The sequence below is a fragment of the Ixodes scapularis genome, unplaced genomic scaffold (genome assembly GCF_016920785.2).
Source record: "Ixodes scapularis isolate PalLabHiFi unplaced genomic scaffold, ASM1692078v2 PGA_scaffold40__2_contigs__length_1045541, whole genome shotgun sequence".
Taxonomy (NCBI): domain Eukaryota; kingdom Metazoa; phylum Arthropoda; class Arachnida; order Ixodida; family Ixodidae; genus Ixodes; species Ixodes scapularis.
Genome location: NW_024609869.1, coordinates 87,658 through 114,555, shown reverse-complemented (window position 1 = coordinate 114,555; position 26,898 = coordinate 87,658). Strand labels below are relative to the sequence as shown.

The following is a 26,898-nucleotide window of genomic DNA, read 5'->3' as shown; positions in this document are numbered from 1 at the left end:
TCTGTCCCTATGAATGCCTTGTGAGGTATTCATAGCCTCACCAAATTTTTGTCTCTATGAATGCCTTGTGAGGCATTCATAGCACACATTGCCTTGGAACGCCCCCTTAAAAAACGCCATCCTTATTCACAATTTATTTGTTGAATTGATTTTTTTGTTGTAATTGCCCTGAAATATACTTAACCTGTTGCAAAGCTGCTGAGACATTTGAATAAAACAGGAGCACGCATTAGCGTTCCTCTTAGCGGTGAGTGTTACCCCTTGCCCACACCAGGCTATGTAAAAAATACCATGCAATTTTTCACTCGTACATCATTGGTTATCATTACATTGCTTCTACTGATTTACTTCTTACTAAGAAGTTTCACCAGCCAGATAAGATAGGAGAGGGGGCGTTGCGGTGATATTTTTATTTTCCCAAGTACAGTGTAAGCCCTCGACATTTTCCCCTTTGTCTTACCTCTTCTAGATGCAGTTCTCTCGGAAGAACCCTTTCACGCACGAAGAAGGCGACCAGAAATATCCAGGACAGTGTAAAAACCAGTGGAAGCATTGCCTTGATATAGTAGCCCACTCTGAAAGAAATAAACCATACATAGATGGAAATTTAATACACGGAAACTATGATTACAACACCCGTAAAAACTATACATGGAAAAACTAAATTATTGTTTGTTTTCTTTAATTATGAGTAGGCCCTGATATGCCTGTTTCAGTGATGTTTAAGATTTAAAAGAGCAAAGATGGTACTTGCGTGTCTTTGATGTAGCATGGATATGGGAACTGTTGAACGTAAGAGGGAGGATAGTGGGACAGATCGTTTCCAGTATGCAGAGAAATGATGGCCCTATCAACCAGTTCTTGAAAGTGTGCAAATCCTCTCAGGTATCTCATGTCATCCAGGAAGTCATCTCTGGGTCCGGGCTTCCAGAACCTGTACAGAAGTGATTTCAGCTCTAAAAACCCTAGTGCGAATAATTTCATGTTACGAGAGAATGTCTGTGCATAACGTACCTGCTTCTTACTGTTTTTGTGAGAGGTACATTATCTATGTCCATTCGTATCTTGTAGTGAACCAGAGGAGGCAGAGCTAGCCTGACTTTGGAGCCATTACTCAATGTTGCGCTGCTCTTGTTATCCAAGTTCAGAAAAACCACAGCTGCCAGTGGAAGATATACAAACAGTTAATATGGTGTACGTATGCTCGAATATGTTGCAAATGTTGAGTTCGCAGCGTATGTTTATGCGTATAATTTACTTACTTCTGTCTTCTACGCTGTCATAAACGCTTTGACAAGTGAGTTCATTTTTCTTTCCTTTGTAACACCCTCAACTCTCACGCATCTTAAATCCTGTTAGTGTTTAAACGAGCAGTGACTACGTTCTCATACTATTAAAGTATGCCTTCCTTTTTTAACAACACAACTTCGCCTGAAATCTGCATTTAAATAAAGAATCACCTGCAGAGATATATATAATATCAAGCAAAGCAAAGCTGAGATATTTTAAAATAGCATATCGCTTTGATTTTTTTTAGATTTAACAGTCATACCTGCGATAAATTGTCTTTGTGCGCTAAGACTCTTTGCAGCTTTTTCCAGAGCTGCTTCATCATCAAATCCAACAAATCTGTCCAGATCAAAGCATTGGGATATGCTTCCCACCAGCTGAACTAGGTCAAGTAGACCGCCTAGGTCTCCAAACTCCCGTCGCAATTCTCCAACATTCAGTTCTTTTAGAAACATCTGCATGTCACTGCCCAGAGCATCAGCAAGAACCGACTCAAGGTTTTCTGATGTGACAATGGCCTGGAAAAAAATTGAGCACTTATTAAACTTTCATCGAATGCTTCATGTGAATCCTGCCCTGACTAATCCGAAGAACATAGAAGTCTTTACCTTCAGTTTGGAAAGTACGCTGCCTTTTTTAGTCAGGAATTTGAGTCCACTGGTGCCTTCACTCCAAGCGTGAAGAGCATCAATTAGGACTGACATCGTGTCAAATGTTTGGTTAATCTGCAATATTGGTGACGGAAGGTGTACTTCTTTGTAGAAAACGTTGCTCATGTTATTTGGGAAAGACACAACCAGCATTTGCGAACATGTGGTACGCACCTGTTGCATGACTTGTAGAGCTTCTGGCGTTTTCGGGCTGTACAGTATTTGTCCACGTAGGATTGGTTTCAGGAACCCCCATATTATGGGGCCACCACTTAGACGCATCACTTGCTCGTATCCCCGACGACAAAACTGACCTGTCACAATCGTACGCAGTCATTGGTCTACACAATATTTTACAAAACTGACCCTGCTTACTGTTCACTGGACCGTTATTTTAGTCCGTTACTCCATGAAATTCGTTCTAATGAATCACCGAGATTTTCACCAAAGAGTTGTTTTCATTAATAATGTCAGATTTTGTTACAGCATGCTCTAAGATTGTGTTGGAAAGAATTGTGCAACAAGTAATGACTCACTTGGAAGTTCTTCTGTTTCCCTCGCATCCAGTGTCGGTTCTCGTGGAGATGCATCGAGCAAGTGAAACTGTTCTTGCAGTGCTTTGAGTGGCTTGCCGCATAGCATTGTACCAACAAGCTTGAGAGCTGACGGAGCTGCGAAAGCCACAAAACAACACGGCACTTAAGCACGAATTCCCAAAACAAAGCGGATAAGCTTTCTTTGTAAAGTCAACGATGTGTCATTCCTTACACGTCAAGACGCTGATTCCGTCTTCGGTTATATTGAGGTTCGAAAGGGCCTTTGTGGTCCGTTGATCCAGAGTTGATGCTAGCAGCGACAGCTTGTGCCTTATCTCGGGGACAACTGTTGGCGCTGTGCCCAAGTCTCCAAGTGCCGATTTGACCATCTGACGACTCAGACTAGACGTCTGGAGGATACCTTCAAAAGCAATGTCAGCAAACTGAAAGAAAATAATCTTAATCAAGCATGCACACGCCCAATACCCAGTGCACGTGCACAATCGCGCATTCGAAGAGCTATCTTCGAATTTAAACTTACGTTTTTCAGAATCTTTGAAGAAACAAGGTTCGAAACTGGCCGATAAAGACCACTTTCTTGCGATAGGCAAAAGTCGGCCCTGTTCTTCAGAGTCCCGTTGTAGGGAGTAGATAAGGCCGAGGTGCCATTACAAAATAAAGCATTGGTAATGTTGCTGTAGTTGCCAGCTTCAAGAAACTGAAAGGAAAAAAATGTATGTTGTGCATTATCTCAAGTACAAACCGCTTTGATTGTTTGCTTGTGTATTTTGTGCTTTTACCAGGGACGTTGATTCGTCGATCGCAGTCGTTTCATCATTGTCAAAACGAAAATCGACAAACAAGATTTTAAATCATGCCCAACAAAATATCCTAGGATGGGTAAGAACTTTTCACACCGGCAGTACCTTATTTTTATACTGCTGTATATTTTCCGAACACGCCGAGAAAATATTACCTACCGATGCAAGATCCAGCGATGTTTCAAGTATTTCGTCTATTTTTTCAGATGTCATATTGAGCTCACGCTTTATAATCCTTTTTGCTTCATTCTTGTCAACAAGGATGTCTTTAACTGTGTCTAGAATACGAAAAAATACGTCAATCAGATTTGTAATATACACTGAACTTACTTTTGTTTTAGGTGTCAATATTTTCAAAAACTTCACGGATAGCAGAGAAAAAAATCACTCACAAGTTAGATCAAAAAGATGGGCTTTCTGGAGATTCGAAAGGCCTTTGAATCCTTCAAGAACAAGGTTCAAGTACTCCGTTATTGAACCGCCCGGAAATATTGTAGCTAGCTTTATCTGGATTCTATCCAAGCTGAAATGTAAAAAGTAGTGTGTTATTGAGGTAATCAAGAAATTTAAATATAATATATTATCAGTTTAGTTGTTTCTTGGTAAAATATTATTCTGAAGAGAGTATTACATTAGGAAAAGACAAACACTAAAGGGGGCTCAATATTATAATCTAGCTTGAACTGTGTCCATAAGCTACTAAACGCATCAATTACATCAACAAAATTGTGAGATATTATAATGCAAAAATATAACGCAAAAAAGGGTTCATTGTTAGTGTGACTAAAAGTTTTACACATCAACTTCATCCAAAACTTGGAGCGAGCTTGAATATGACTGATTACTATAACTAAAATTCCTTATAAATAAATCAACTAAAATTCATAAAGTATATGAATAAAAAATAGATCTACAAGGGTAACCGAAAGCCGCACGCAGGCACTTCCGAAAAAAAAATCAAGTCCTACTTTTTCGTTATCTTTCCAAGGACATCTTCATTGAACATTGCAACAATTGATGACAACTTGTTGGCCAAGCTCCCATCGGAACCATTGAACGACGCAGTCGTAGTGGATGACAGCAGTTCAGATATCCAGCTCCATAAAGCACTTGCATCGCTCAGGGTGTCGCGCAACCATTGGCCCGAGAAAAAGCTGTCTTTCTGCTCTTGCAGCACCTGCATCAGAGCACAAATTTCCAAATGTATCAAGAAATGCAAGTGAAGAACTCGTTCATTCATACGAGTTTGACCTTCCAATCTCACAGCGATCATTCTAAGCAGTCAGAGATTGTTTTATTTATATTTTAAAGAAAACAAAAATAACGAATATAAAACCTTTCTTATACGACAATATGTTTAATTTTTATACAAAAAATTATAATTATACAATTATTAATGAGATGCGACATTTGAAAATTGCAACCGCCTTGCAGGTTTTTTCTTAGGGTAATAAAGCAATGGTTATTTCACTTTATCAAAAATTAATAATGCAGAATTATTAGGGAGTATACAGCCACTTTTGAACATATTTCTTTATGTGTGTGTTAAAATACATATCTCGATACAAACGCATGTGAAATTTAACACATACATACGTGATTAAGGTCAAAACTTTAAAAATAATCTGTACACCACCTTGTACTTTCAAGTGAAGTACCTTGTGACAAATAAGGTTCTGGAAGTCATTGCTTCCTTTAAAATAAGAAAACCTGCGAGGCAGCTGCAATTTCCAAATTAATTTTTATTCTCAAGAATTTTCTTCACGTCTATAAGAAATTATTCCGAATCACCCACAAAATTTATTTTAATAAAGACGGGTAATCCTATTCGTAAAGTATTTTGTTTATAATTAAGAGATTAGAAACCAAATCCTAAATTACAAAAAATCTTATGACCCCCAATAAATTACTCACTCTTGCATATATTTTGGAAGGCTGCCGAAGAAACTTTATTGCAGTGTTTGCTAGCTTCTGGTTGCATATATTTTTTCTTCCATTGTGCACTTCACTTAACAACAAATACCTCTCGGGCTGGCTGCACAAGGCGTCTAGTAATGCGTTCTGTGAGAAGTTGTGGCGAACAAGCTGAAAAGGAATATAAGCGTTAACTGCCTTGGACAAATTGTGAGCGGGTCTGTGCTGAATGTGGGAATAGTTACACTCACCCAGTTCAGATTTATTTTTGCGCTCATCACTTGGTCAAGCCTTGAGGTATCAAAAAGAGTTCGATCTTCGTCCAGGGCTTTTTTTAACAACTCGGCATTAAAAACTTGATACATTGGTGCATAAACTAAAACAAAAGTGTGAAGAAATCAATGTGCAATTCCTTCTCGTAATTTATCAGCGATTTCAAAGTGAGAAAATTTCTATTTACAGATAGAAACAAAATAAAATAAAATTGCATACTTACCAGGAAGTTGGGACATTAACTTGTTCACCAAAAAGTTCAGAACTGTGTTGTTTGAAGAATCACGTTTAAAAAGTCCTCTTGCAAAGTCAAAAATGTGTGATGCCACGGCAAAGTGCCTAATAGACAAATGATCCATTAGACATAAGTAATTTAAGTGTGAGATCGGTACACGGACTACCGTACTATCGCGGACACTATGAGCAGAAACAGATCTCCACGCTTCTTTGACATACCTATCAGCGTTAGACAAGCATTGGTGAAAATATCTCTTGCAACGTAAACCTCAGGTCTCAATCTTTTAACTCTCAGGAGGGAACTGCCGACGTAGCGAGAGTCCAGATAGAGTGTTTCAACTTAGTGTCCGTGAGTGTACCTTGATAAAACATGTTTTATTTTTAAAACATACCTGTCAGCACTATCTTTCAGAGGTCCACGTCGAAATCCTTCGAGACACGGTGCAACGATTCCGCGTTTATCGCCAGAGATAAAGACTTGAACGTATTTCCAGAAAATGCTCGCTGATTTCATAAGGATAGTTGGTACACTTGTGCAACTCGATGTTGGTACTGCAGAATTATTCGCAATCGACACAATCTGAAAAACAAAATTGGCACAGGCCCTCAGCGTACGTCAAAAGTAGCTTCAATATATTTACCTTTCGTTTTCTATAATATATTTATAACGTTTATTTTTGGGCTGTAATGAATAACTTGTGCCTATGAACGCACTCTAAAAACGTCCGTGAGTTATTTTTCCTTCAGAACATTAAGATAGCGCATCACAGCGAACAATGGACGGATATCCCAGCATACCACAAAGTTGAGAACACAAACAAAAAATGCGGTGTGCGAAGAAACAATGAGATTGACGTTTTATTTCACACTCTAATCACATTTTGATCAGATCCGATTTATTCAAATCGATTCGTGTTTTGACCCTCGTCATTCTCTGGGATTCTTCTATTTATTGTTGTCATTTGTAGTCTCTGTCTTCTACGTGAAGGTGAACACAACATTTTTCTGAAGTGAAGTTTAGTGACAGTTCTGCATGCCTTATTTACTTACTCTCCTTGCGACATCCTGAAGTCTCAGCTTGTCGGAAATCCACACATATGCATCCGCAACTGTCTTGTTAGGAAGGGCGCACACCAGCTCCTCTGGCTCTGGTTTAGAAAATTTGCTGAATGAGCATAATCTTCAACGTCTCTTGTGCGCCTGTTGTATCCAGCCGCTAATAAGGCATTATTTATTTCGTAACAACAAAGAACAGAGATTACCTGGAAAGTTTCGCAAAATCTCAGCAACGAGATTCAGCACTTGATTTAAAGTAGTGCCTCTATGATTGTCGTCACACGATGGAGTATACCTTCAATATAAAAAGACCACATTAATATGTCGATCAGGCACGAAAAAGATTTCGACCAATAATAAAGCGCGAAATGCTTTGTAACAGAACCCTCTAAACTTAGCGGAAAGATTAAAATCACGTGACTTACACCAATTTTTTCTTTCCGTAAAATTTAGCGGAGAAATTGACATCGCGTGACCTGTATTTGTAATCTATACACCAACTCATTTTCCTAGCTATATCTTGCGAGAAAATTAACGTTATGTAACTTGACGTCACGTGATCTATGCACCAATTTGATTTTACCGCTAAATTTAGCGGTGAAATTGACGTGAAATTGACGTTGCGTGACGTAAATACCAATTCAGTTCCCTCGCTAGATATAACGGGGAAAATAACGCCACGTGATCCAAAGACTAATTCAGTTTCCCTTCTAGATGTAGCAGGGAAATGGATGTCACTTAACCTATACCACAATTAGGTTATGCTGCTAAATTTAGCAGGGAAAAATACGTTACTTGACCTACATAACAATACAGTTTCCCCGCAATATTTAAGAAGGAGATTCACGTCACGTGACCCACAAAGCAATTTAGTTTTCCCGCTAAATCTAGCGGGGAAATTGACCGCCACGCGTCATATAAAACCAATTCATTTCCTCACTAAATTTAGTGGAAAAATTTATTTAAAAAATTGTTGAATTTTCTGATATCCGGAGGCGATTGTTTATTTTCTTAAAAAGCTGAAACAATATCTTCTTAAATACCGCATCCCATGCATTATAAGACTTTGGAGATAAAGGTCGCAGCCAGTTTTTGCACTTACGTCGTATTGAAGACGGTCCACACCAGCTTCATAATTTGTGTGTCACGGCGTCCTGGCAATGAACTTTTGGATACGATTTCTTTTAAAAATCTTTCTTCCTGAAATATTTTAAATATTTATTGAAAGCGACACTAAGTTCCGGGTAAGATTTCACTGTATCCCCTGGCCCAGTAAAGATGTATCAAAATATATAATAAAACAAACGATCGGTTAACCATCGACCTATTTTAGATATTTATACACTCAACTTTGTGCAAGAAAAGGAAGCTCTCCGAATCAGTGCTATGCAAGCATTGCCACAGCCCATCTTAACTTTAAACAATGTAAAATTTGTGTATTACAAAATCTAGTTTTCAAACGACCTATTTCCTGGACTATAGCTCGCGGACTATATATGCTTAAAGGTGTAAGTGTTACTCAGTGCTGACTATAAAAGTACTTATTTCTTCCAAAATCGTCGACTGTAATAAGACGTGTCGAATTTTATTAGTAACGGAATATGTTCATGGTGATTTATACATAATACAAGCTTTTTTGTGGGCTAATACAGCAGGCATTTTGCCATGTGTGCTGTGTATGATAATTTTTACGTTCGGATTAGGCACCTAATCCGGACTATGTACCTGGTGCGGACAATCTAAGCAAAACTTGTATTTTTAATTCCAAATTCGTTCCTGCCGACCATAGATTGAGTGCAGAAAAATACGGTGCGTTTCCCATGACGATTGGCAATGCTATTTACGAGGACACTTTTTGGTTAAATGTTGAGCAAGCGTTCCTTTTCGTGTCGAAAAAGTTGACTCAACATCAAAACTTCGGTTGCGAATCAAAGATGGCTCTTCGTCAAGTTGTAAAGGAAGCGCCGTATAACTTAGTCTTCTCGTGTCCCTACGAGCTCATAAGTGGAGTACTATTCTTGCAATAAAAAATTACTACCGCATTTTCTGGACTATAGTCCCCTACCAGTGCATAGTCAACAGCGGCAAATTTAGGGTCAAAATAAAGGTTTTTGCTTAAATACTTCGCACCCAGTCCGCACTCACTGCCTAGTCCGAGCACAAAAATTATGATACACAGCACACCTTGACAAATACCTGCTGTGTTAGCTCACAAGGAAGCTTTTATCATACTTAAATCAATATTAATATGCTCTGTCATTCATAAAATCCTTCACGTCTTGTCGCAGAGAACGAACTAGAAAAAAAAATCCTTGTATTGTCCGCACCCGTAAATAGTCTGCGTCGGGTAAAATTTGAACTTTTAGACATGTACAGTCCGCAGACTGTGGTCCAAAAATATGGTACTAGTGTGCCAGACAGTAATGGACGAAGAATATCCTGTGTGTATTTAAAATTCAAGTACTAGCGTGGGCCTCTAGTCTCGTAATGCACTAAAATAAAATTCTACTCGAGGCGAGTTAACAAATAAGAAAAGTAATCACTTCTTTCAGAACGTCAGGGTCTTCACATGTCGAACACAGACGCTCGGTGGCATCCGTCACGAAGGCATTCTTTGTGGGTACTGGAATTAGAAAAATCACTAGTCACAAAACAAAAAAAGACAAAAAAACGGGGCTGTCTTTTTGCGGTCCTTCGAAGTGCGTCGAAGGATGATATCACTCTTTGTGTTCTATGAAGTCTATATTTCGCTAATTAAAATGCAAATAATTCCTATATACCTTTCCAGCGCTTATCACACAGGCGAAAAATGCGGAGTCACTGAACTGTGGACGCATGCGCAGCATCTCATTTGGTGCACAGCAGAGCCACAGCACATGCTCAGAATGCGTTCCACAGCCCAGCAGACGAAGATGGCAGCGCGCAGACGTCGATTTTAGCGAAGCGCTAGATTGCGCGAAAAAAAAAAAAAAACGTATAATGTCCACTCTATATCTAGTCAACGTCGCTCTCTTCCAGCGTTCATTTGGCACGTCGAGCACGGTCATACTCAGTACGTCGCCGCTTCTGTTCAGCTATCGCATCTTCAGTCCGCTGCTAATGCCTCTTATGAGGCATTGTGAAGACTGCGACACATCCGGCGAGTGCCTCATCTGTCAAATCGCGCATGTGCGCATAAAGGACTGGAGAACGGCATGTACACATCACTCTCCCGCGCCTGCGTGTGGCATTCGACTTGGTGGACAGGACGGGACATAAAGAAATACTACAGCAATTGAAAGCATTCTTTAAAACGTACAGTTTTCGTGCAATGTGCAGCTCGTTTACTATTAACTGTACGCAAATATGTATTACAATTTACTACCCACCTCGTTCTACGTAGGCGTTGAAACGTTCAGCCATATCAAGAAATGGCGGTACTATTGTATTCCAGGCACGTAGGTTGCTTGCGCTTTGATGCAACATCCACGATGTGCTCAGAAGGAGACGTACGACACTTAAATGGAAATGCAGAAACATTTTCTTCAAAACACGATCAAATCAATAAACACAGACGAGTGTGCGTGCGATACAGACAATGTTTTTGCGCAGTTTGTTTCTGCGTACCTGTGTACTGGCCGGTTCGCGTAGTTGGCCAGAAGTCGTTCCACGGTGCCGACCAGCCTTCTGTCATTAAGAAGTTTCAAAGGGGTGCTTTGATTGACACTGTACCCCGTCACCACATCTTCGGGGAGCGATGCTATCCTCCTGATATCTGCTCTGATAGTCCAATCCAATGATGTGTTGCTCCAACCAAACTCAAGACGGAAGCTTTCCTAATAAAAAAACGAACATCGACCGCAGAATTGAGTCTGTTTCAATAATACCAGGTAAACATACACGTTTGGTGTAATTCACAAATCCATTTACCCTCGAGGAGTTTAGCGTGTTGACGTACTGTTCGAAGTTGTCCCAGTTTTCCAGCGAAAAAGCATTTGTGAGCAACGCCGTATCTGTAAAATAGGGGTGCCACACATTTGTTTTTTGTTGTTTGTTGTTGTATTTTTTGTTGTTTTCTTTTTTTCTTTTTTTCTTTTTTTTTTTTTTTTGCAGCAGAGCTATTAAGGGCCAGTTTCCCCAGTTTCGTGTCCATGGACAAACAAATCTCGACACAGCCCTCTAGACAGCTATCACCATCTATGAGTGACGGCGACAACCAGATAACGGGCTTGCCGACTGTCTGGTTGCCGCCATCGCTCATAGATGGCGGCACATAGTACCAGCTCCGCTGCTCTTCCTTCTTCACCAAAGTGGAAAGGCTGAAATTTTTTTCCTGTTAAGCCCAGTCTATATAGCACCAAAAATATTTGCAAACTAAATAAGATATAACTTTCTTACCTTCCATTGGTCCCTTAGATATGAACGAAGTATAGTAATGAAACTTCCTCATGTGTTCCAATAGCTCCTCTGTGCTCTCCTTCTTTTGCATCTTCTCCATCACAGACTTCATGAATATGTTGATTCTGTGAGCGAAAATGCATAATTATGTCTAGGTATCTACTGACCATTGTATCGAGTATTCTATACTGCAGTCACGGACAACTTAAGAAAAGGCGGTGTGGCCTGCCATGCTCACGGTTCTTGCGTTATGACATGTCCTTATCGGAAACTTCCACATTTCATTGGCTGTGGAGCGATTATAAAACGCTCGAAACTCACCCCGTTCTGTGTTTCTTAAGTTGTCGCGGTGACTACCCTAGCAGCACATTTCCCCGGCCCAAGCTTGCGCCATTTTGGCGCAAGCTTAGGCCAGGCTTGAGCCAAGTCGGCTCTAGCTAGCGCCAATCTTGCCCAAGCCTGAGCCCAGGAAGTGTGCTACTTGGGTAGGGAGTATGTGATGCTGCCGTAGGAAAATTCACTCACGTTTCCCAAGCTGTCTTACTGTCCGGGACATGCAGCGACTGTTTCCACCGGAGAAGCGTCCGTATTGCGATCTCAGTGGTCGGCGAGTTCCAATCCTCGTCGGCTTCCAGCAACGCGTTGTAGACATTCAGTGTCTCCCATGGGTCTAGCCCCAACCCCCGATTTGTCTTCAACGCGCTCTCAGTGTCACCGAGAGTCCCCAACTGAGCTGTCATTCTGCGCAGCAAATTCAACAGATTCATCACTGTGTTTCTGCTTTCCAAGGCGTCGACGTTGTCAGCCTGCATCTGAAATTTTAGAGAGCTGCTTTGAGTTTGAAAAGCAAGTGGGGAAAAACAGTAGAACGTAATCGGTTAGCGTATTTCGTGTAGATCAGGGCATCTTACGTTCACGCCTTCTGTCGTGAGCTCCCGACTGATCGTTGTAAAGTCACTGTCACAAACTGCGGCGGTGAATAAGGATTGCCGTAGGTTTTCAGATGTCAGGTTGGCGGGGTCCCATGTTTTGCACACACGCTCTTGAATTCGAAGCAAGTCCGTGAGAGGCGCCTATTTCAGAAAATAAATTCATAAGCCTGAGATACTAAATGCCAATGTTAGTTGGTTTTTTTTACTACACCTATTTGCTTATTACCTTTGATTCCCGGTGTACAAGCAATGAAGACATCAGAGACTCGGTGGCCGTCGGTAATATTGGCAGCCATGTCATCAAAAAGGACATTACATTTGGCTTGTCTCGAAATGCCTGTTCCAGGGGTATTGGGGATGTACCTGTTATCAAATACAGTCAATAAATACGATTTAGAAATGAGAAAAGTTTTTCTATCATCCGACCATTCATGGTTCCAGTTCGTTTAATTCGTTTAATTCATGAGGGTAGATGAAAAAGAAAAAAAGAAAAAAATTCCAGTAAATAAATAAATTGTTTAATTCATGAAGGTAGATGAAAAGGCAAAGGAAGAATTTCAGTAAATGGTTGATAGTCCAGCAGTGTATGTCTCTTTTTCTCCACTCCTCTGTTTTTACTTCTACGTTCAGCTGGAAACCTTCAGAATCATAGTTCCAGCTTTAAATGCTTAATATTTTCTTTGGTTTGGTTTGGTTTCACAAAAACGTTATTCGAAACGTATCGCCCACATCTGAGAGTGGAACTACCTTAACGTTAAAAATGGCACCAAAAAGGCCAATCTCATAGTCGTAATATATTCACTATGAATAAAAGAAACATCGTATTATTTGGTGAATCTGTGTACCTGCCTTTATAGCGCCTGGTCAACTCCTCTGTCCAGTACTTAAGGAGACCAGTGAAACGTGTGGTGCTTTCAGTAGATTTCTCCCCAAGGAATTGCCTTTTAAACAAGATCAGCCAGCTTTCCAATCTAAAAAAAGAAAATGCTATCATTGCTCTAGCACATCATCAGTCTGTTTTATTCCTTGCATATAAAGGCTGTTCTCCACCTTCGCGTTTGAGCACGACTGAGGGCGTTATAAGCACATTTGACCGCTTACGATGAGAGAGCACACTGGCACACAGTTGCGCCATCTATCACGTGCCCCTGGAACCCTTCCGATCTCTGTGCAGCTAGACTGAAGGCTTTGCAGTATTTACGAGATCGAATCAACACACTATTTATAACAAATCGTCGCTTATAACATTTTGAGTACTACATCCAGTTCATAGGGAAAGAATACTGCGTGAAAAAAGTAGGAAATGGTCGCAGATATAAAGTGTTCCAAGCAACCTAGAAATGGCACCAGTATGTTATTCCGCCATAAGTGGTCGCAAGCGCACACAACAGACTCGGTTGAATTCAAGCGCAAATCCGTGAACCAGCCATGCCAGTCGTCGGGTGCCATTTGATTCATATAGAATGCATCAAATCAATTACTGTCCCGCATGGAGCACTGCATACAACCGAAATAGCTACTATACACACTTTTGCAAGTCCATCTTGATGAGTCCATTCCGCAATCGATGTTGAAATCCCTGAAAGGTCTTGCGCCACTCTTCGCCATCCCAGACAGAAGCGCCTCCCGTAGTGCCAGATGCGAAGGACATGGAAAGTTCATCATATATAGCCAGAGACTCTTCATAAAAGGTATTTTCAGCTTTCATATCTCTCACGTCAACCTGTCGAAAGAAGGAAAACGCAAACTTATGAGGATATTTATACTTACTCGCTCAACGATTTATCAGCTATTGGTCATATGCGACATAAAGTTAAAAGGAAACTGAAGTGACTTTGTATTTGAAAACAAAAGAACACCTATATCGTCTTTGTTTGGCCTCCAGCATTACGAATATCAAAATTATATTTCAGAATGATGCGTTAGGTAAACACAACAGCGTTCTCCAAATACCGCTGAAGACCCTGCTTCCCGGCGCGTTCGGTTCGGAGGAGGCAATAGTAACGTATAAAACAGAGATCTAAATATTTCCTTGCCTTTCACAAGCCTTACCCCAGCAGACAAAAACGCTGCACGCGTTCCCTCACAAACGGCCCGTGCAAGGCAGTTGAAGTCTCCGGGTATGACGACACACCCAGCGGTTGGTGTGTTTTTCGGTTTTTTCGCGTCCGTTGATACATTGGGGTCAAATGCTTGTCATAATCAAAATCGCATTACAAAATTATGCTAAAATTCACCTCTAATTCATTTCTCTTTAAGGACCTCTTCAGCTTTCCCTTATATAAGCAGCACATATTTATTCCAAACAATATAGAAACAACAAATCATGTCATATCACCAAGAACAGGAACGTTCATCATCCGCCTTTATTGCACATGCTTTAGTTTTATTCCGATAATATTGCAAAAGATATGAAAACAAAATCCCGGCAGATTTGATCACCCTTCAGGATGGACAATTAAGCACGAACTGTGTCGACTATATCCCATCTTCAACAGGGACATATGAATATCTCCAGAAAAATAAAAAAAACTTTTATAAGTCTTAAAATGATCAAATAATGATATCCCCTTGAAACTAAAGCAAGTGAGCAGGCGAGCTGGTTTAATATCGGCATGGTAACCCAAGAGCGGAGAAAAAACGTCACGGACACACACCTGTAGTTCTTTCTGGCAGTTCGGTTTTAGTTCCTCCACCAACTTGGCAGGACTGAATTTGCAGGTAAGGTGTCGAATGTTGTCTTTTGGGGGGGCTGAATTTTGTCTGTCCAGAGCAAAGTACTTGGACCACTCCTTAGGTTGCAGAGAGCAGAAGTCTCCCAGTCCATTTGAAGACATTCCAAAATCTTGTACTATGCATTTGATCTGCAACGAAATTTAAAAGGTGTTCTTTTTTTTTTTTTACCAAGACAACCACGATTGTCTTTTTTGCTGTAATCTCAAGTTTTAAGGAGTGAATAATGTGAAACTAATTCTTACCAGTGATGGTTCCATCACGGTGTCGAATACGGTGTTCACAATGTCAATGCTTCCATTTACCAGTTTCAAAATTGAATAGATATTGATCCGGTCCATGTTGTGCTCAAACAAACGATTCCATCTTAGAAGTCCTGAAAACCAAAGACGGCAATGTCGTGATGCTGCACCTTGTTTCAGAAAACTGCAGAAAACCATTGAGGAAATTCGACTTACTAAATGGAGCTCTTAGCTTGCAGGTGATTTTTGAAGCAGTGGTGTATATAGACGCCAATGCTGATGGATTGTCTTCGAAAACAATTGTCACTCCTTTCAGTACTGAGAGCACTTTTAATCGGTTGGTTGCAGATCTGAAATATTTCGCAGGTTAGCATCCAAGTACACAACTTCTGAATATCAACATTCAGAACATCAGTTTCACTGAATAATTTACACACTACTGTAATTACTTTGTGACATATATGAAGCAAGACGGTGTTTGGTAGCATTACTACAAATGTACTAGAAATAAGATGGAGAAACAAAATGACAAATGTGACAACACATTACCTTTTAATTAAACGAATAGAACCGACTCCAGGGCCAGATATAATAATTACTCAACCTTAAATTAAGCTCTATATGCGTTTTATGCTTTCTTTTGTCTTCCACGTGTTAAAATGAAATCTCACTCAAAGGTTTTCACGTTGGTCTGAGTGATGTTGCCGCTGTAAACGAGCTTAGATTCTGGGTATATCGTTAGGAGGATAGCATTTCCTGAAAACTATAAATTTTCTTTAGAGCGCAATTGTATTGATTTTTGCTTGATAACTCCAGAACATTTAACTATATTCCATATTAGATAAGTTAAAAGTAAAAATTGGTACCTTCGTTTCTTTTTTTGTTATTTTAGACTCTTCCAAAAGCTAGCAGTCAGGAAACCTTTACGCCTTATTAGCTTGCTTCAATCGGCCTTCTAAATAAGCCTTTATGTAAAAAAATTAAAAAGTGCCCAGGTGAATAATACTAAGGAAGTACAAAGTTGTGAAAACACGATTTTAATGATATAATACCATAAAGCACAAAATGTGGAACTAAAATTATAACCAGTGTGAACGATTATTGTAGCGTTCGCAGTATTGCCACTAATGAATTTTATGTTTTACCTAGAGCTCCAGAAATTGTCTCCAATGAAATGATGCCACTGCGTGCCATTCAACATCTGCGAAGCCATAGGTGCCAACTTTTGCTTGTGAACAGCGTCCAAGATGTGCTGTAACGTCCTGAAGAACCAACCTGTTTGTCTATGAATGGGAACCTCCGTGTAGTTGTTGCTCCTCTGTAATTAATTACATAAGTGACTTATGTACAAGTGTAGTAAGATATTATTATACATATCATTCGGTTAAAATTTTGAGATTCCTTATTTTTTTGTAGCGTAGGCTGGACGCCGTATGTTGGTTAGATTTCACTAAAAAGTGAACTAGAAATCACACTTCACGTCAACCAAAAAAGTGAAATAATCTGTTTTGGAGATACGTGGACCGGTGAGGCAGTTACTGGGAAAATGGCCGCCTACTGAGTAAGGTCTTAATTATACTAAAAACATCACAATGTAACATTAAGCAGTTTACAGGAGTGTCTATTATAAATTAAAAAAAGTCAAACAAAAACAAAAACGAGGGTTTATATCCTGAGGAGTAAAGTGAAAAAAGAGAAAGCAAGCGCTTGTTGTTGTTGTCGTTGTTGTTGTTGTCTTTGTTTTGTTCTGTTTGTTTGTTTGTTCGTTTGTCTGTTTGTTTGCTTGTTTGTCTGTTTCATTAAGGGGGTGGGGGACGTATGTAGCGGTCTTCCGATTGAAGGAACGAATCATAAAAGCCTTGTATGTCTTGTTTCAATTAGGATTGCCCTATCTTTGTCGGGTAACACACTTTGCGCGAGTACCCGTGAAAAGTTTGATGTGAAGAAAACAAAAAATAAAAGCCGTTTACAATTCCCTGTAACGCCGGATTAGAGCGCAGCTCTTGAGGAGGAGGATGGAAGCGTACTGAGGGACAGGCGACTCCTTGCGGTCACGTGACCTCGAAGTGGGGGGGTCGTCTGATGTCAGGGGCATCACGTGACCTCGGGGGGAGGGGGTCACGTGACCTCGGAGGTCGCGTGACCTCAGGGGAGGTCACGTGACCAAGGGGGGAGTCACGTGGCCTCAGGGGGGTCACGGAACCTCGGGGGTCACGTGGCCTGAGGGAGGTCACGTCACCTGAGTGGGGTCACGTGACCTTGAGGGGGGGGGGGGGGTAACGTGACCCGGGGCTCACGTGACCTCGGGGGGGTCACGTGACCTCGCGGTTACGCCGACGGCGGCGCCGACGCCAACGCCGCTCAAGCCGGAAACGGGCCCCTGAGAGCTGCGCTCTAAAAATATTTAAAAAAGGCTGGAGGGCTAAAGAAGTTAGTCCAGTGTTATAAAAGAATCGCAGAAAGATCCATTCACCTGGTGAGCGCATTTTAAATGCCATAATAAATGTCAAAGAGAAAGAAATTCTGCACGATGTGTTACCATTCGAGTCATTTTATCAAACAAATAAATTACAAAGACTATCGCATGTATACAATGACGCATCAGTTTGAGGTTTTAATATTGTATAATAGTTTTCCGCGTCAGTTTAACGTCCTTCGGTATGTCTCTAGTCAACCTTCTAACACTACATTGGAATAGCCGATTCAACAATTTTTCAAAAATGGTGTGCCCTTCTACAAATGAGTTTGAGTTCCAACTGGATGTTCCAAACTATGTCATTGGAGACATCATTATCAAGATAAAACTTAGAAAACGCTTAAGCTTTGCCTTTAAGAGTGGAACAGGGTAGCGTTATCGAACTCCGTTAGCATCGCCTTCTCATTCACCTCTCAAGCTCTTCCTGCCAGTGAGCAGGAAGTGCGGCGGGCATGGCCTACTCAGTAGCCTGTCTGGCTCGTAACCGAAGGGTCGTGGGATAAAATCCAGCCTAAAATTCCTAAAATATTTCTTTAAGCCAAATTAATTACTTCATCAAGTTAACTAACTCTTTTGACACATGTCGCATGTGGCGACCTTTAATTCGCATTACATGTCATGTTTCTAATCACTTTTATTCCACGCGCGGCGTCATGTTTCTCGTGAGCTTTGTGAGTTGTTTGAAATTCCCGCGCGAGGTCCTGTAACTCTGACGTCGTAATCCTATCGACCAAGCAAACATTTCCCGTCACAACGCCGGCGACGCCGGCTTTTCGGCGGAACGATCTTCTTAAGGCTGTCGCGTTAAAAAATATAAAATATTATGTAGCCATTACCTTCAAAGTGTTGTAAACAACGGTGAAATTGATCGCGCAAAGCTCAAAGATGGCCGAACTAGTCAATTCCTTCTCATGTGGGGGCACAGACAAATAGCTTTCCACGTCGTTGCTGCAAAGAACTTCGATTCCGTCCTTCTGCTTCAATATTCGGGATATCTGAAATCAGGACACAGGTCATGACGTAAAACTGTAAAACACACCTCAAACATTGTCCTCGCTATCTCTACAGTCTCACCTTTCTCGGCTCCGTTGCAAGAGTATTAAAGAAGACCTCCAAGAGCTTCACAAAATAGTTATTTGCCCATTGGACCAACTGTTTTACTTCTGTATCAGAGCTGAATATTTCCGTCACGCTGGTCTCCCGTCTGTCTAGAAAATTTAAGAAAAAAAATGTTTTTCGCAAGTATTGATACTCGAATGCTTGTGTAAGAAGTACAAAGGGTTGCATTACCTTGGAGAGGGGAAGATGTATTGTCTGAGGCCGACAGGAACGACGCCATGCTTATTAGGTATGGGGCGAGAGTGTAATTGAGGCTTGTATCCAGTTCTTCAACGGCCACACTCACCAACTGCAGCGCAGCGGTCGTCTTGCTAATGGAGAAAACACGGCTGCTTTGTAGCAAGGATTTTGTGTCAAATGTGCGCAATTAAAGCGGAAAGATAGTGAAGATAATGCGCGACCCATTGTGTAACGCGTTCTGCAAATTACAAAAAATAAAGGGCAAATAATCTGCATGCCTAGCCAACATTCATGGGCAAACATGCGTACGATATTGCAGTCACTAAAAACGTTCAAATAATCCAGGGGGCGTGGCGAGTGCTGGACATTTCATTATCGCTCTTTAGTCATTCACATGGCAGCATTGGCTGATAAGCATGGTGAAGGACGAATCAAGTAGCAGAAAAGGTGACTATAACAAGCAATGTTATGGTCACATTTTCTGCTACTGGTTTCCACGCGGAGGATTGGGCTAGGAGATAAAAAAAAGTAACGCCGCGGTCGGCCAGCACCAGCGTGCCTATAAGTCACCGCCACACAAGGACTTTTTGACTGGAAGGTTTGCAAGATGAGAGCGGAGTTCGTGCGGGGCGGGCAAACCGCGCTTCTGACTGATGAGCCTTCCCCATCCCTGTGTTCTGCTCCTCGCTTCTCCGCCTCTTGGCTCCGTCACCACCGAAGAGAGGAGGTATGTTTATATAAGCTCGTGTATTTTATAAGGAAGCACTAAGCGGAACATTTTTTTTTTTAAATCTCGGAGTATGAGATCAAATTACTAGCCTAAAAACATGTAAACAAAATCATCGTTACTACGCACCTTTAGAATTGAACTTTGTAGCTTTCAACTGAGAGTTTTGAAAATACGGCGTATTTTACGACGAACTTATCCCAGTAAAAATTGACACGTTCGTGTGTTGTCACTCACATTTAACATTAGTTGTACAATACTATACCAGCACCAGGCTTGTTAAAACATATAAATGCACGATAAAGCTATTACTTAATGCACAACTCTGTTCTTCTTTCCCACCTTTGGGGAGTGTCGTCAATTCCAATGGTAGCTCTCGCGTCCTCCAGGGCATCTTTCAATTTTCCATCGTGCAACGCCGGGACATCGGGAAATACAGAGCCTCTGAACCCTTTGATGCGATCGACGTTTTTGAGCAGAGCAAACATGTGCGAGCCAGCATCAACCCAGTTGAGAGATACTTCTATTCCGTGATTCACGTCTTGTACCTGGAAAAAAGAATTCACGCAAGGCAACGCTTTCTTTTAAACCTAAAAAAAAAATACGAGAGCGTTGCGACACCGAGCAATACGTTAGCTCATGCTCAGTGCCACAACGCAAACTGTTTTTTTTTTTTTTGTTTTTTTGTTTTTTTTATGTCGACATATTGTAGTTTTGTTCAGCACAGAGCTTTTTTTTAGAAGTTTGCAGCGATTGGTTCTCCCAACTTTCTTGCGGGAAAGTAGGCACATCGGGTTTCTTAGAATGTAAGCTGTCAAAACAAAACAAAAAAAAACTCATTTTATTATAGTTTTTTTTTCTTTTCTAACTCTCTCTCTCTTTCACTTTCTATCAATTTATTTTGTAGCGTAGAAATCCTCCAACAAAGCTCCTTATCATTCCAACTACTCAAACATTCTGCAATAAAACTTCAAACCAGTCACGCGTTCGAAAAATGTAATTTGCCAATAAGTGTTCCAACATTACAGCAAACGACTAAACTACAACACGGACGACCCTTTACCATTTTCGAAATTGCCGCCACATGTGGTTCCTGGAAGAACTGCGTCATGAGGAGGGGAATTTGCTGGCATATCCGCCGCTCCAGTTTCCGCAGGACGTCCGTGTTTTCCACCGACAACAAGTCCGCGAAGGTCCCCACTTGGCAGGGCACGTAAAACCTCCTCACCCTGTTCTGCTCGAGCTTTTCCACTAGCTGCGAATAAAAATGCATAAAAGTTCGGAACGGCGCCCATAAGCGTGCGATACACTCTAAAAAAAAAATTATTTGAGTTATTAAAGAGTTTTAGGGAACTGTTTTTGCGCATCCGATACGGTATACGATGGGCCCTCCGGTATGAACTGCGCATGCGCTACAACAGAGAGTCGCACATGCGCAGTTCGTACTGGAGGGCCCATCGTACCATATTGGATGCGCGCAAAAACGGTTCCCTAAAACTCTCTGACGTTTCTACAGAGCACGGTGACGCCCAATCACAGTGAACTACACATAAGATCCCACTGAATCACTGAGCTCAGAATAAGACTATACTCAGTTTCACTTTAAGTCCGACTGCAGCCACCACTACGATCCGATGGAGCCAATCAAGCAGCGCCAAAAGTGCATCGTCATGGCGCTCGTCGCTTCTGTTCGTCATTCTCTGGGATCTTTTTATTGTTCGCGGTGATTGGTTGTTCGTGTGTTCTACGAAAAAATGAACTCTCTTTTTTTTTAAGAGTGTTTCTATTAAGTCTGAATGATGTCCGACCAAAAACTTACGGGACCCAGATCGGTCTGCAGAACGTTCAAACCCATCCGTATAATGTCGGGTATGAATCCCAGAAGGTCGGAGACAATGGCCTCGAGACTCGGGACATCCAGAGCAACGTGTCGCACGAGAATGCTCCCTTCCTCTGTAAAAAGTAAAGTTCAATTTTTGACCGTAGATAAAAGTATGCTTCCCGACATGTAGAATAGGTTTTTTTTTTTTTTTTCAGACGTTATATTTTACAAGATTTTGAGACACCAGGAGTTATAGTTTCGCTACTTGCTGATCAGTTCGTCTGGTTTTCGGTATGCCTAGCCCTTATTCTTATGCATCTTCTACTCATCCGTCAAAATGATAGTGTGCATAAACTGATCTTCCTTCTTTTAACGTGAAACATTCTTTGGTTACTTGCTCCGGATTTCTTGAAGCCGCATTTCGTTAAGCCACATTTCGTGGAGCCGCATTTCATGACGCCGTGGCCTGTGACGTCCCATAATGCAACGCTCGTAGTGTCGCATTATGGAACGTCACAGACCTCCACACCAATTCAGATTCCCCGCTAAATTTAACGGAGAAGTTGAATTGGTGTAAAGGTCATGTGGCATCAGATCACGTGACCGGCAATTTAGTTTTAGAGTGCAACTCTTAGGCGCCCTTTTCCGCCTTGAGCAGCGTCGCCGTCGGCGCAACCGCGAGGTCACGTGACCCCCGTGAGGTCACGAGGGTCGCGTGACGTCACGGTTACGCCGACGGCGACGGCGACGCCGACGCCGCTCTGAAGGAGGAGTAGCAGGCAGGATGAAGAGGTGAGGAGGAGGGAGGAGAAGTGTACCCTCCTTTCAGTACCCTTCCCTCCTCCTCAAGTGGTGCGTTCTAATTCGGCGTTACAGGGAGTTGTAAACGGCTTTTATTTTTTCCTCTAAATTTAGCGGGAAAATTAACGTCACACGACATACGCACCGATTCAGTTTCCCTGCTATATTTAGCTGGCAAATTGACGTCACGTGACTTGATGTCACGTGGTGCTAGAACGTGTCACGCACGTACGCAACACAATTGCCCAGCAATGTATATATACCGCAGAATACCGCCGATACCATATTAAGCGCCCATACCCAAATTTGTAAGAATTGAGAAAATATGCACAGTACTTTGATAGGGAGAATTGATGACCGCACAAAGCGCCCATCTCCCTTTTTTTCATGATTATCTCGAAATTTTGAGTGGCCGCTTGCCCGGTATTTTACGGCGTGTGCGTGTGGTGTAGTATATATATATATATATATATATATATATATATATATATATATATATATATATATATATCATACTTGGGTAGTTCGTTCAATTGTTTAACACAAAACCGACTAGACACAAGCACAGCCATACACTTGCTGACTATTCGTTTTATAATAACACTTTTCAACACTCATTTTTTCCCTCTGCCATTAGAATCTGGAATAGCCTTGATCCACACGTGTTCAGTCACGGCACTGTTGAATCATTTATCAATGCAGTCGAAGATGAACTTTTTTCGTAATTATAGGATGTTTTGAATGACGAGAAGTGTTGTTCATTCGTTGTTAAATGCCTCACATGTATCTCTTTATTATGTACCAATGCTTGCAATAATCCCTTCGGGGACTGGCAGTATTTTTTTAATAAATAAATAAATTCAATTGTTGTAATTTAATTGTTTTTTTTTGTAATTTGTAATTGTAATTTCATTACTTTCTAGCACGAGAATTGCAAAATTTCAAGCACAATTACAATTACTTTTGCAAAACTGCGCCCACACAAGCGGCCGAGTGCTCGGTTACACACTCGCACACATAGGCATGCATGCACACGCACGCACAACACGAATGGCGTCGCGTTGTTGTTGTTGTTGTTGTTGTTGTTTTTGTTGCTTACACTGCAGGCTGAGATAATCCTTCTTGAAGCCTACTTCAAAGGCGCCGTGTAGCGTCGTCTGTCGTGCGAGCAGAAAACAATAGCGCAGATATGGCAAAAAATTGAAAGACAAGAATTTAGCTTCAGCTTTCAGCCGAGGTTGGGAATTTTAATGGTCTATGAAGTGTATTTTTCTTTCTTTCTTTCTTTCTTTTTTTGCAGTTTTTTACGTCCCTCTTTTAGTACTGCCGCATATTGGTATATTTATATTATTTTCAAATTTATTTTTTGTTGGTTTTTACTTTGTATATTATTTGCATAAGCATTTTGGAGACTGACCTCGCACCCGTGAATATTGTCACCAATGATTCAAGAACCCCGATTTGGTTCTTATATATTTCTGAGTCATTACAATTTCAACTTAATGTAAATAATTTACAATAACGTGATGCTTGTATGTGAATGTAATCGTATTATTGCGTACAGATTTTAGTTGCCTGGCTAACAAAAGTCCGTGAACCCAATTTCCTCTTTAGCTTTAGTTGTGTGAATATAAAATTTATACAAATTTTAAAAAATAACGAAGGGATGACGTAGTGTTAGGCTAGGTGGCGCAAAAGAAGAATGTAGGACTTCTTCACCCCAAACTGTCAAGTTACATCATTACTTTAACAAAAATCATAAAAGGCAAGAACAATACGCGACCTGTATGCAGCGATGCTTAAGCCTCCTCAAAAATTGGGGTAAGGAATGAACAAATGTGTTGTATTATATACAACCCGTTTAAACTTATATTACCCAACTCGGGTCGCTCTCGGAAATAAGTAATTATAAAGTAATTGCATTACTTTTTAAAAGTAATTTGTAATTTTAATTAATTTTTTATCACGTAGTAGTAATTGTAAATGTAGTTAAACTACTTTTGAAGCAAAGTAATTGTAATTGTAATTCAATTACGTTTTGGATTTTTTTATATATATAAAAAATTAATAGAAATAAAACAATAAAAAATTTATATACATATATACTTTTTTTTCAAAGTGAGAATTATAGTTTTTAAAATACGACATTAATAACAATGTCCGCATTACCGGACACTAGGAGAACCGAATTCCGAGTTGACCAAATGCCAGTATAACTCAACACCCTTTTCCTCGTGTATTCATATTATAGTCACAACGTAAGAAACGCAAGGCGTGGCGAGTCCCGATTATGGAACTATTTTTGTTGAATAATAATAATTGGGTGTGTGTAAATATTTATACAGCGTGTAGTTGGTCATCCATTTCAAGATTGCGACGAGTCTCCTAGCTATAGATGAGCAATTTGGACAGTGCGGTACAACCGCTAACCTGGGGTCTTCAACGTGCATCACGCAGTATAGTGATACACGACCGCACGCCGGTACGATGCTCATCCAGATCGAAACGGGCAGCGGTGGGGATATTGCCGCGCGCGCAGCTGGCCAAGTAGGCAGCGCGCGCGTGGCCTAACGGTTATCGCGCTTGCCACCCACGCAGAAGGCCAGGGTTCGATTCCTGGCCGCGGCTACACATTTTTGTTGACAGCGTAATTTGATGTTCTAGTGAATTCGAGAACCGTCTTGCTGATTCGAGGTTAGAATGTTCTACACACCGAACCTTCTAAGCCGAACGATCCAGAAACCCACGAGGGTACATAAGGGATTCCGCAAGGCGAGCGGAGTCAGTTTCGCCCCAGCGTTTGACTCTGCTGTAACGCCGACTTCGACGCTCGCGACGCTCTGTTATTATATTTTGTATACTTTTATTTTTGGCACAAGTTCGCCACATTAAACGTTTATTTCTTCCTGTTTATTTATTGTTATTCTGGTCACCACCCGTGACAATATTGAACCCAGGACCCCTGGGTTCTGCAGCGCGAGCTTTCGCTCCCCATGCTCCGAGGCGGTGTGCGCTAGCCCACTCGGCCACCGATCTCCCTATTTTCGTAGCATATCCAATGAGGCTGCTGCATTAGCCGATTAGAACGCCGAAAAAAGGTTCATGAAGCAGGAAGCATGGATATAAAACCCAAAGCCCTGCATTTCTTTAATTGTCGGTGACTATAATGCAAGTAAAAAAATATTATATGTATGAGGAATTTCGTGATCCCATATACGCATATAATCAAATAAGATTATATAAGAACACCTCAGAACCATACAAGAGTATATAAGAAACTTACAAGTTTCTTCCAACTTTTTATATAAGCTTGTATTGTTCTTATATGTTCTTACTTCATTCTTATCTGCTCTGATAGGATCTTATTTAATTAATTGGACCGAGGTGTTTCTTATACATATAAGATTTTCCACTAGGAAAGAGATAATGTAGTGTTATCCTGGTGGTTTTCTACAATAAAAAACAAGTTCTCGCAAGGCGGGAAATTATAATCAAAGCAAATCGCATATCGTATTTCAGTGCATATTTTAAGTACAAACTTACAGCGTTACAAAATATGTGAGCAAAACAGCAATGTCTAGACAAAGTTTGGAGATTCAAGAAACATCGACTTACTGAACATTCCATCGAGTTGCTGATTCGCCAAGTGGGCTATCTGATCCGCCATGTAAAACACGGCCAAAAAGTCGTTCCAATACTTGAGCTTCTGGCTTGTCAAGTAATCCGACGTTATCTGCGCGAGTTTCGTAGTGACACTAATCCTGAAAGAGAAAATAAAAAAAAAGTTCTGATTTTAGATGTTCTTTTCATTTTCAAATTTGCAACAATAGTAAATAATGGATGCTGTATTTAAAAGGCCACACGGCCAGGTATTATTGTATTAGTGAGCACAAGATAGAAACAAAAGGAAAGTCGCATGTGTGTGACGCCATTTTTTTCCCACCGGCTTTCCGTGTCCTTCTTAGTGTACCATACAAAAATCATCTAATTTTGTTCTCCAAATTTTGCTGATGCGATCTTCGCCAAAAAGTCTGTTTGCTTTTATTTTAACTGTTTTTATTTTAAACTGCTTTTATTTTAAAGACTAGTTTGAGGACAGGCAACAGAGTGAACGGAAAGGAGCAGGACACCGAAAAATAACAGCCATTTCATGGTCACATTATTTGAATCACTAAAGCGGTCATACGGCAGTGAGTGAAACACTCATTCAGGGGCGGATCCAAGGGGGGGGGGGGGGGGGCACGGGCGCCCTTCCCCCCCCCCCCCCCCCCCCCCCCCAAACAGAGTCGCCCTCTCCCCCCTTCTCGGAGGGCAATTTGACATAGGTGCACCTCCGGTGCACACGAAAGAGTGGGAGAATAGTATTCATACAAACCTTCCACCCCCCCCCCCCAAAAAAAAAAAAATAATAATAAACGGAGTTTTGGATCCGCCCCTGCACTGATTGAGGGCTGTAAAACAGGGGAAACCAACGAAACTATATCTTTGTTAGCGGTTCAAAGTGTTTAGTTTTTGATTCGCTTTAAACCGAATTTCTTCATATTTCACAGGATCCGTGTATCGATTTTCCAGTTTTGGAAAACTCTTACGCGCATCATAACAGACAGCCGGGCTCGCCCGCTCAAAACAAAACACCCGAATAACTGTCGAATCAAGTTCTGTGTAAACCACGTCAGATAACAAGTCAGCACCACATCAGGCGTTGTACTGAC

At 41.0% G+C, this 26,898-nt stretch overlaps 2 protein-coding genes across 2 annotated transcripts in view; both read right to left on the bottom strand.

The window, feature by feature from the left end:
• Window positions 1–7,971, bottom strand: part of LOC115313432 (phospholipid-transporting ATPase ABCA1) — a 34,109-nt gene extending 26,138 nt beyond the window's left edge. The window contains exons 1-19 of the mRNA XM_040217961.3: window positions 7,880–7,971; window positions 6,984–7,072; window positions 6,772–6,869; window positions 6,114–6,301; window positions 5,708–5,823; window positions 5,463–5,587; window positions 5,212–5,382; window positions 4,266–4,474; window positions 3,690–3,820; window positions 3,457–3,575; window positions 3,018–3,194; window positions 2,709–2,919; window positions 2,477–2,611; window positions 2,115–2,254; window positions 1,899–2,015; window positions 1,553–1,808; window positions 1,015–1,159; window positions 755–934; window positions 461–575 (exon numbers count right to left, since the gene is read on the bottom strand). Coding sequence (XP_040073895.3) covers window positions 461–575; window positions 755–934; window positions 1,015–1,159; window positions 1,553–1,808; window positions 1,899–2,015; window positions 2,115–2,254; window positions 2,477–2,611; window positions 2,709–2,919; window positions 3,018–3,194; window positions 3,457–3,575; window positions 3,690–3,820; window positions 4,266–4,474; window positions 5,212–5,382; window positions 5,463–5,587; window positions 5,708–5,823; window positions 6,114–6,301; window positions 6,772–6,869; window positions 6,984–7,072; window positions 7,880–7,911 — 2,754 coding nt within the window. The 5' untranslated portion in view covers window positions 7,912–7,971. The remainder of the gene's footprint in view (window positions 1–460; window positions 576–754; window positions 935–1,014; window positions 1,160–1,552; window positions 1,809–1,898; window positions 2,016–2,114; window positions 2,255–2,476; window positions 2,612–2,708; window positions 2,920–3,017; window positions 3,195–3,456; window positions 3,576–3,689; window positions 3,821–4,265; window positions 4,475–5,211; window positions 5,383–5,462; window positions 5,588–5,707; window positions 5,824–6,113; window positions 6,302–6,771; window positions 6,870–6,983; window positions 7,073–7,879) is intronic.
• Window positions 7,972–9,296: 1,325 nt separating this feature from the next.
• LOC121837456 lies at window positions 9,297–25,941 on the bottom strand. The gene is made up of 21 exons (XM_042293062.1): window positions 25,802–25,941; window positions 21,383–21,516; window positions 20,627–20,818; window positions 19,906–20,111; window positions 18,828–18,967; window positions 18,612–18,745; window positions 18,374–18,532; window positions 16,207–16,379; window positions 15,278–15,411; window positions 15,065–15,195; window positions 14,744–14,950; window positions 13,616–13,809; window positions 12,936–13,057; window positions 12,313–12,449; window positions 12,066–12,227; window positions 11,680–11,966; window positions 11,155–11,279; window positions 10,687–10,769; window positions 10,384–10,592; window positions 10,146–10,273; window positions 9,297–9,400 (listed from the first exon to the last, which is right to left on the bottom strand). Exons 1-21 carry the CDS (start codon window positions 25,851–25,853, stop codon window positions 9,297–9,299), a joined length of 3,213 nt encoding a protein of 1,070 aa, XP_042148996.1. The 5' UTR covers window positions 25,854–25,941.
• Between the last annotated feature and the right edge of the window lie 957 nt (window positions 25,942–26,898).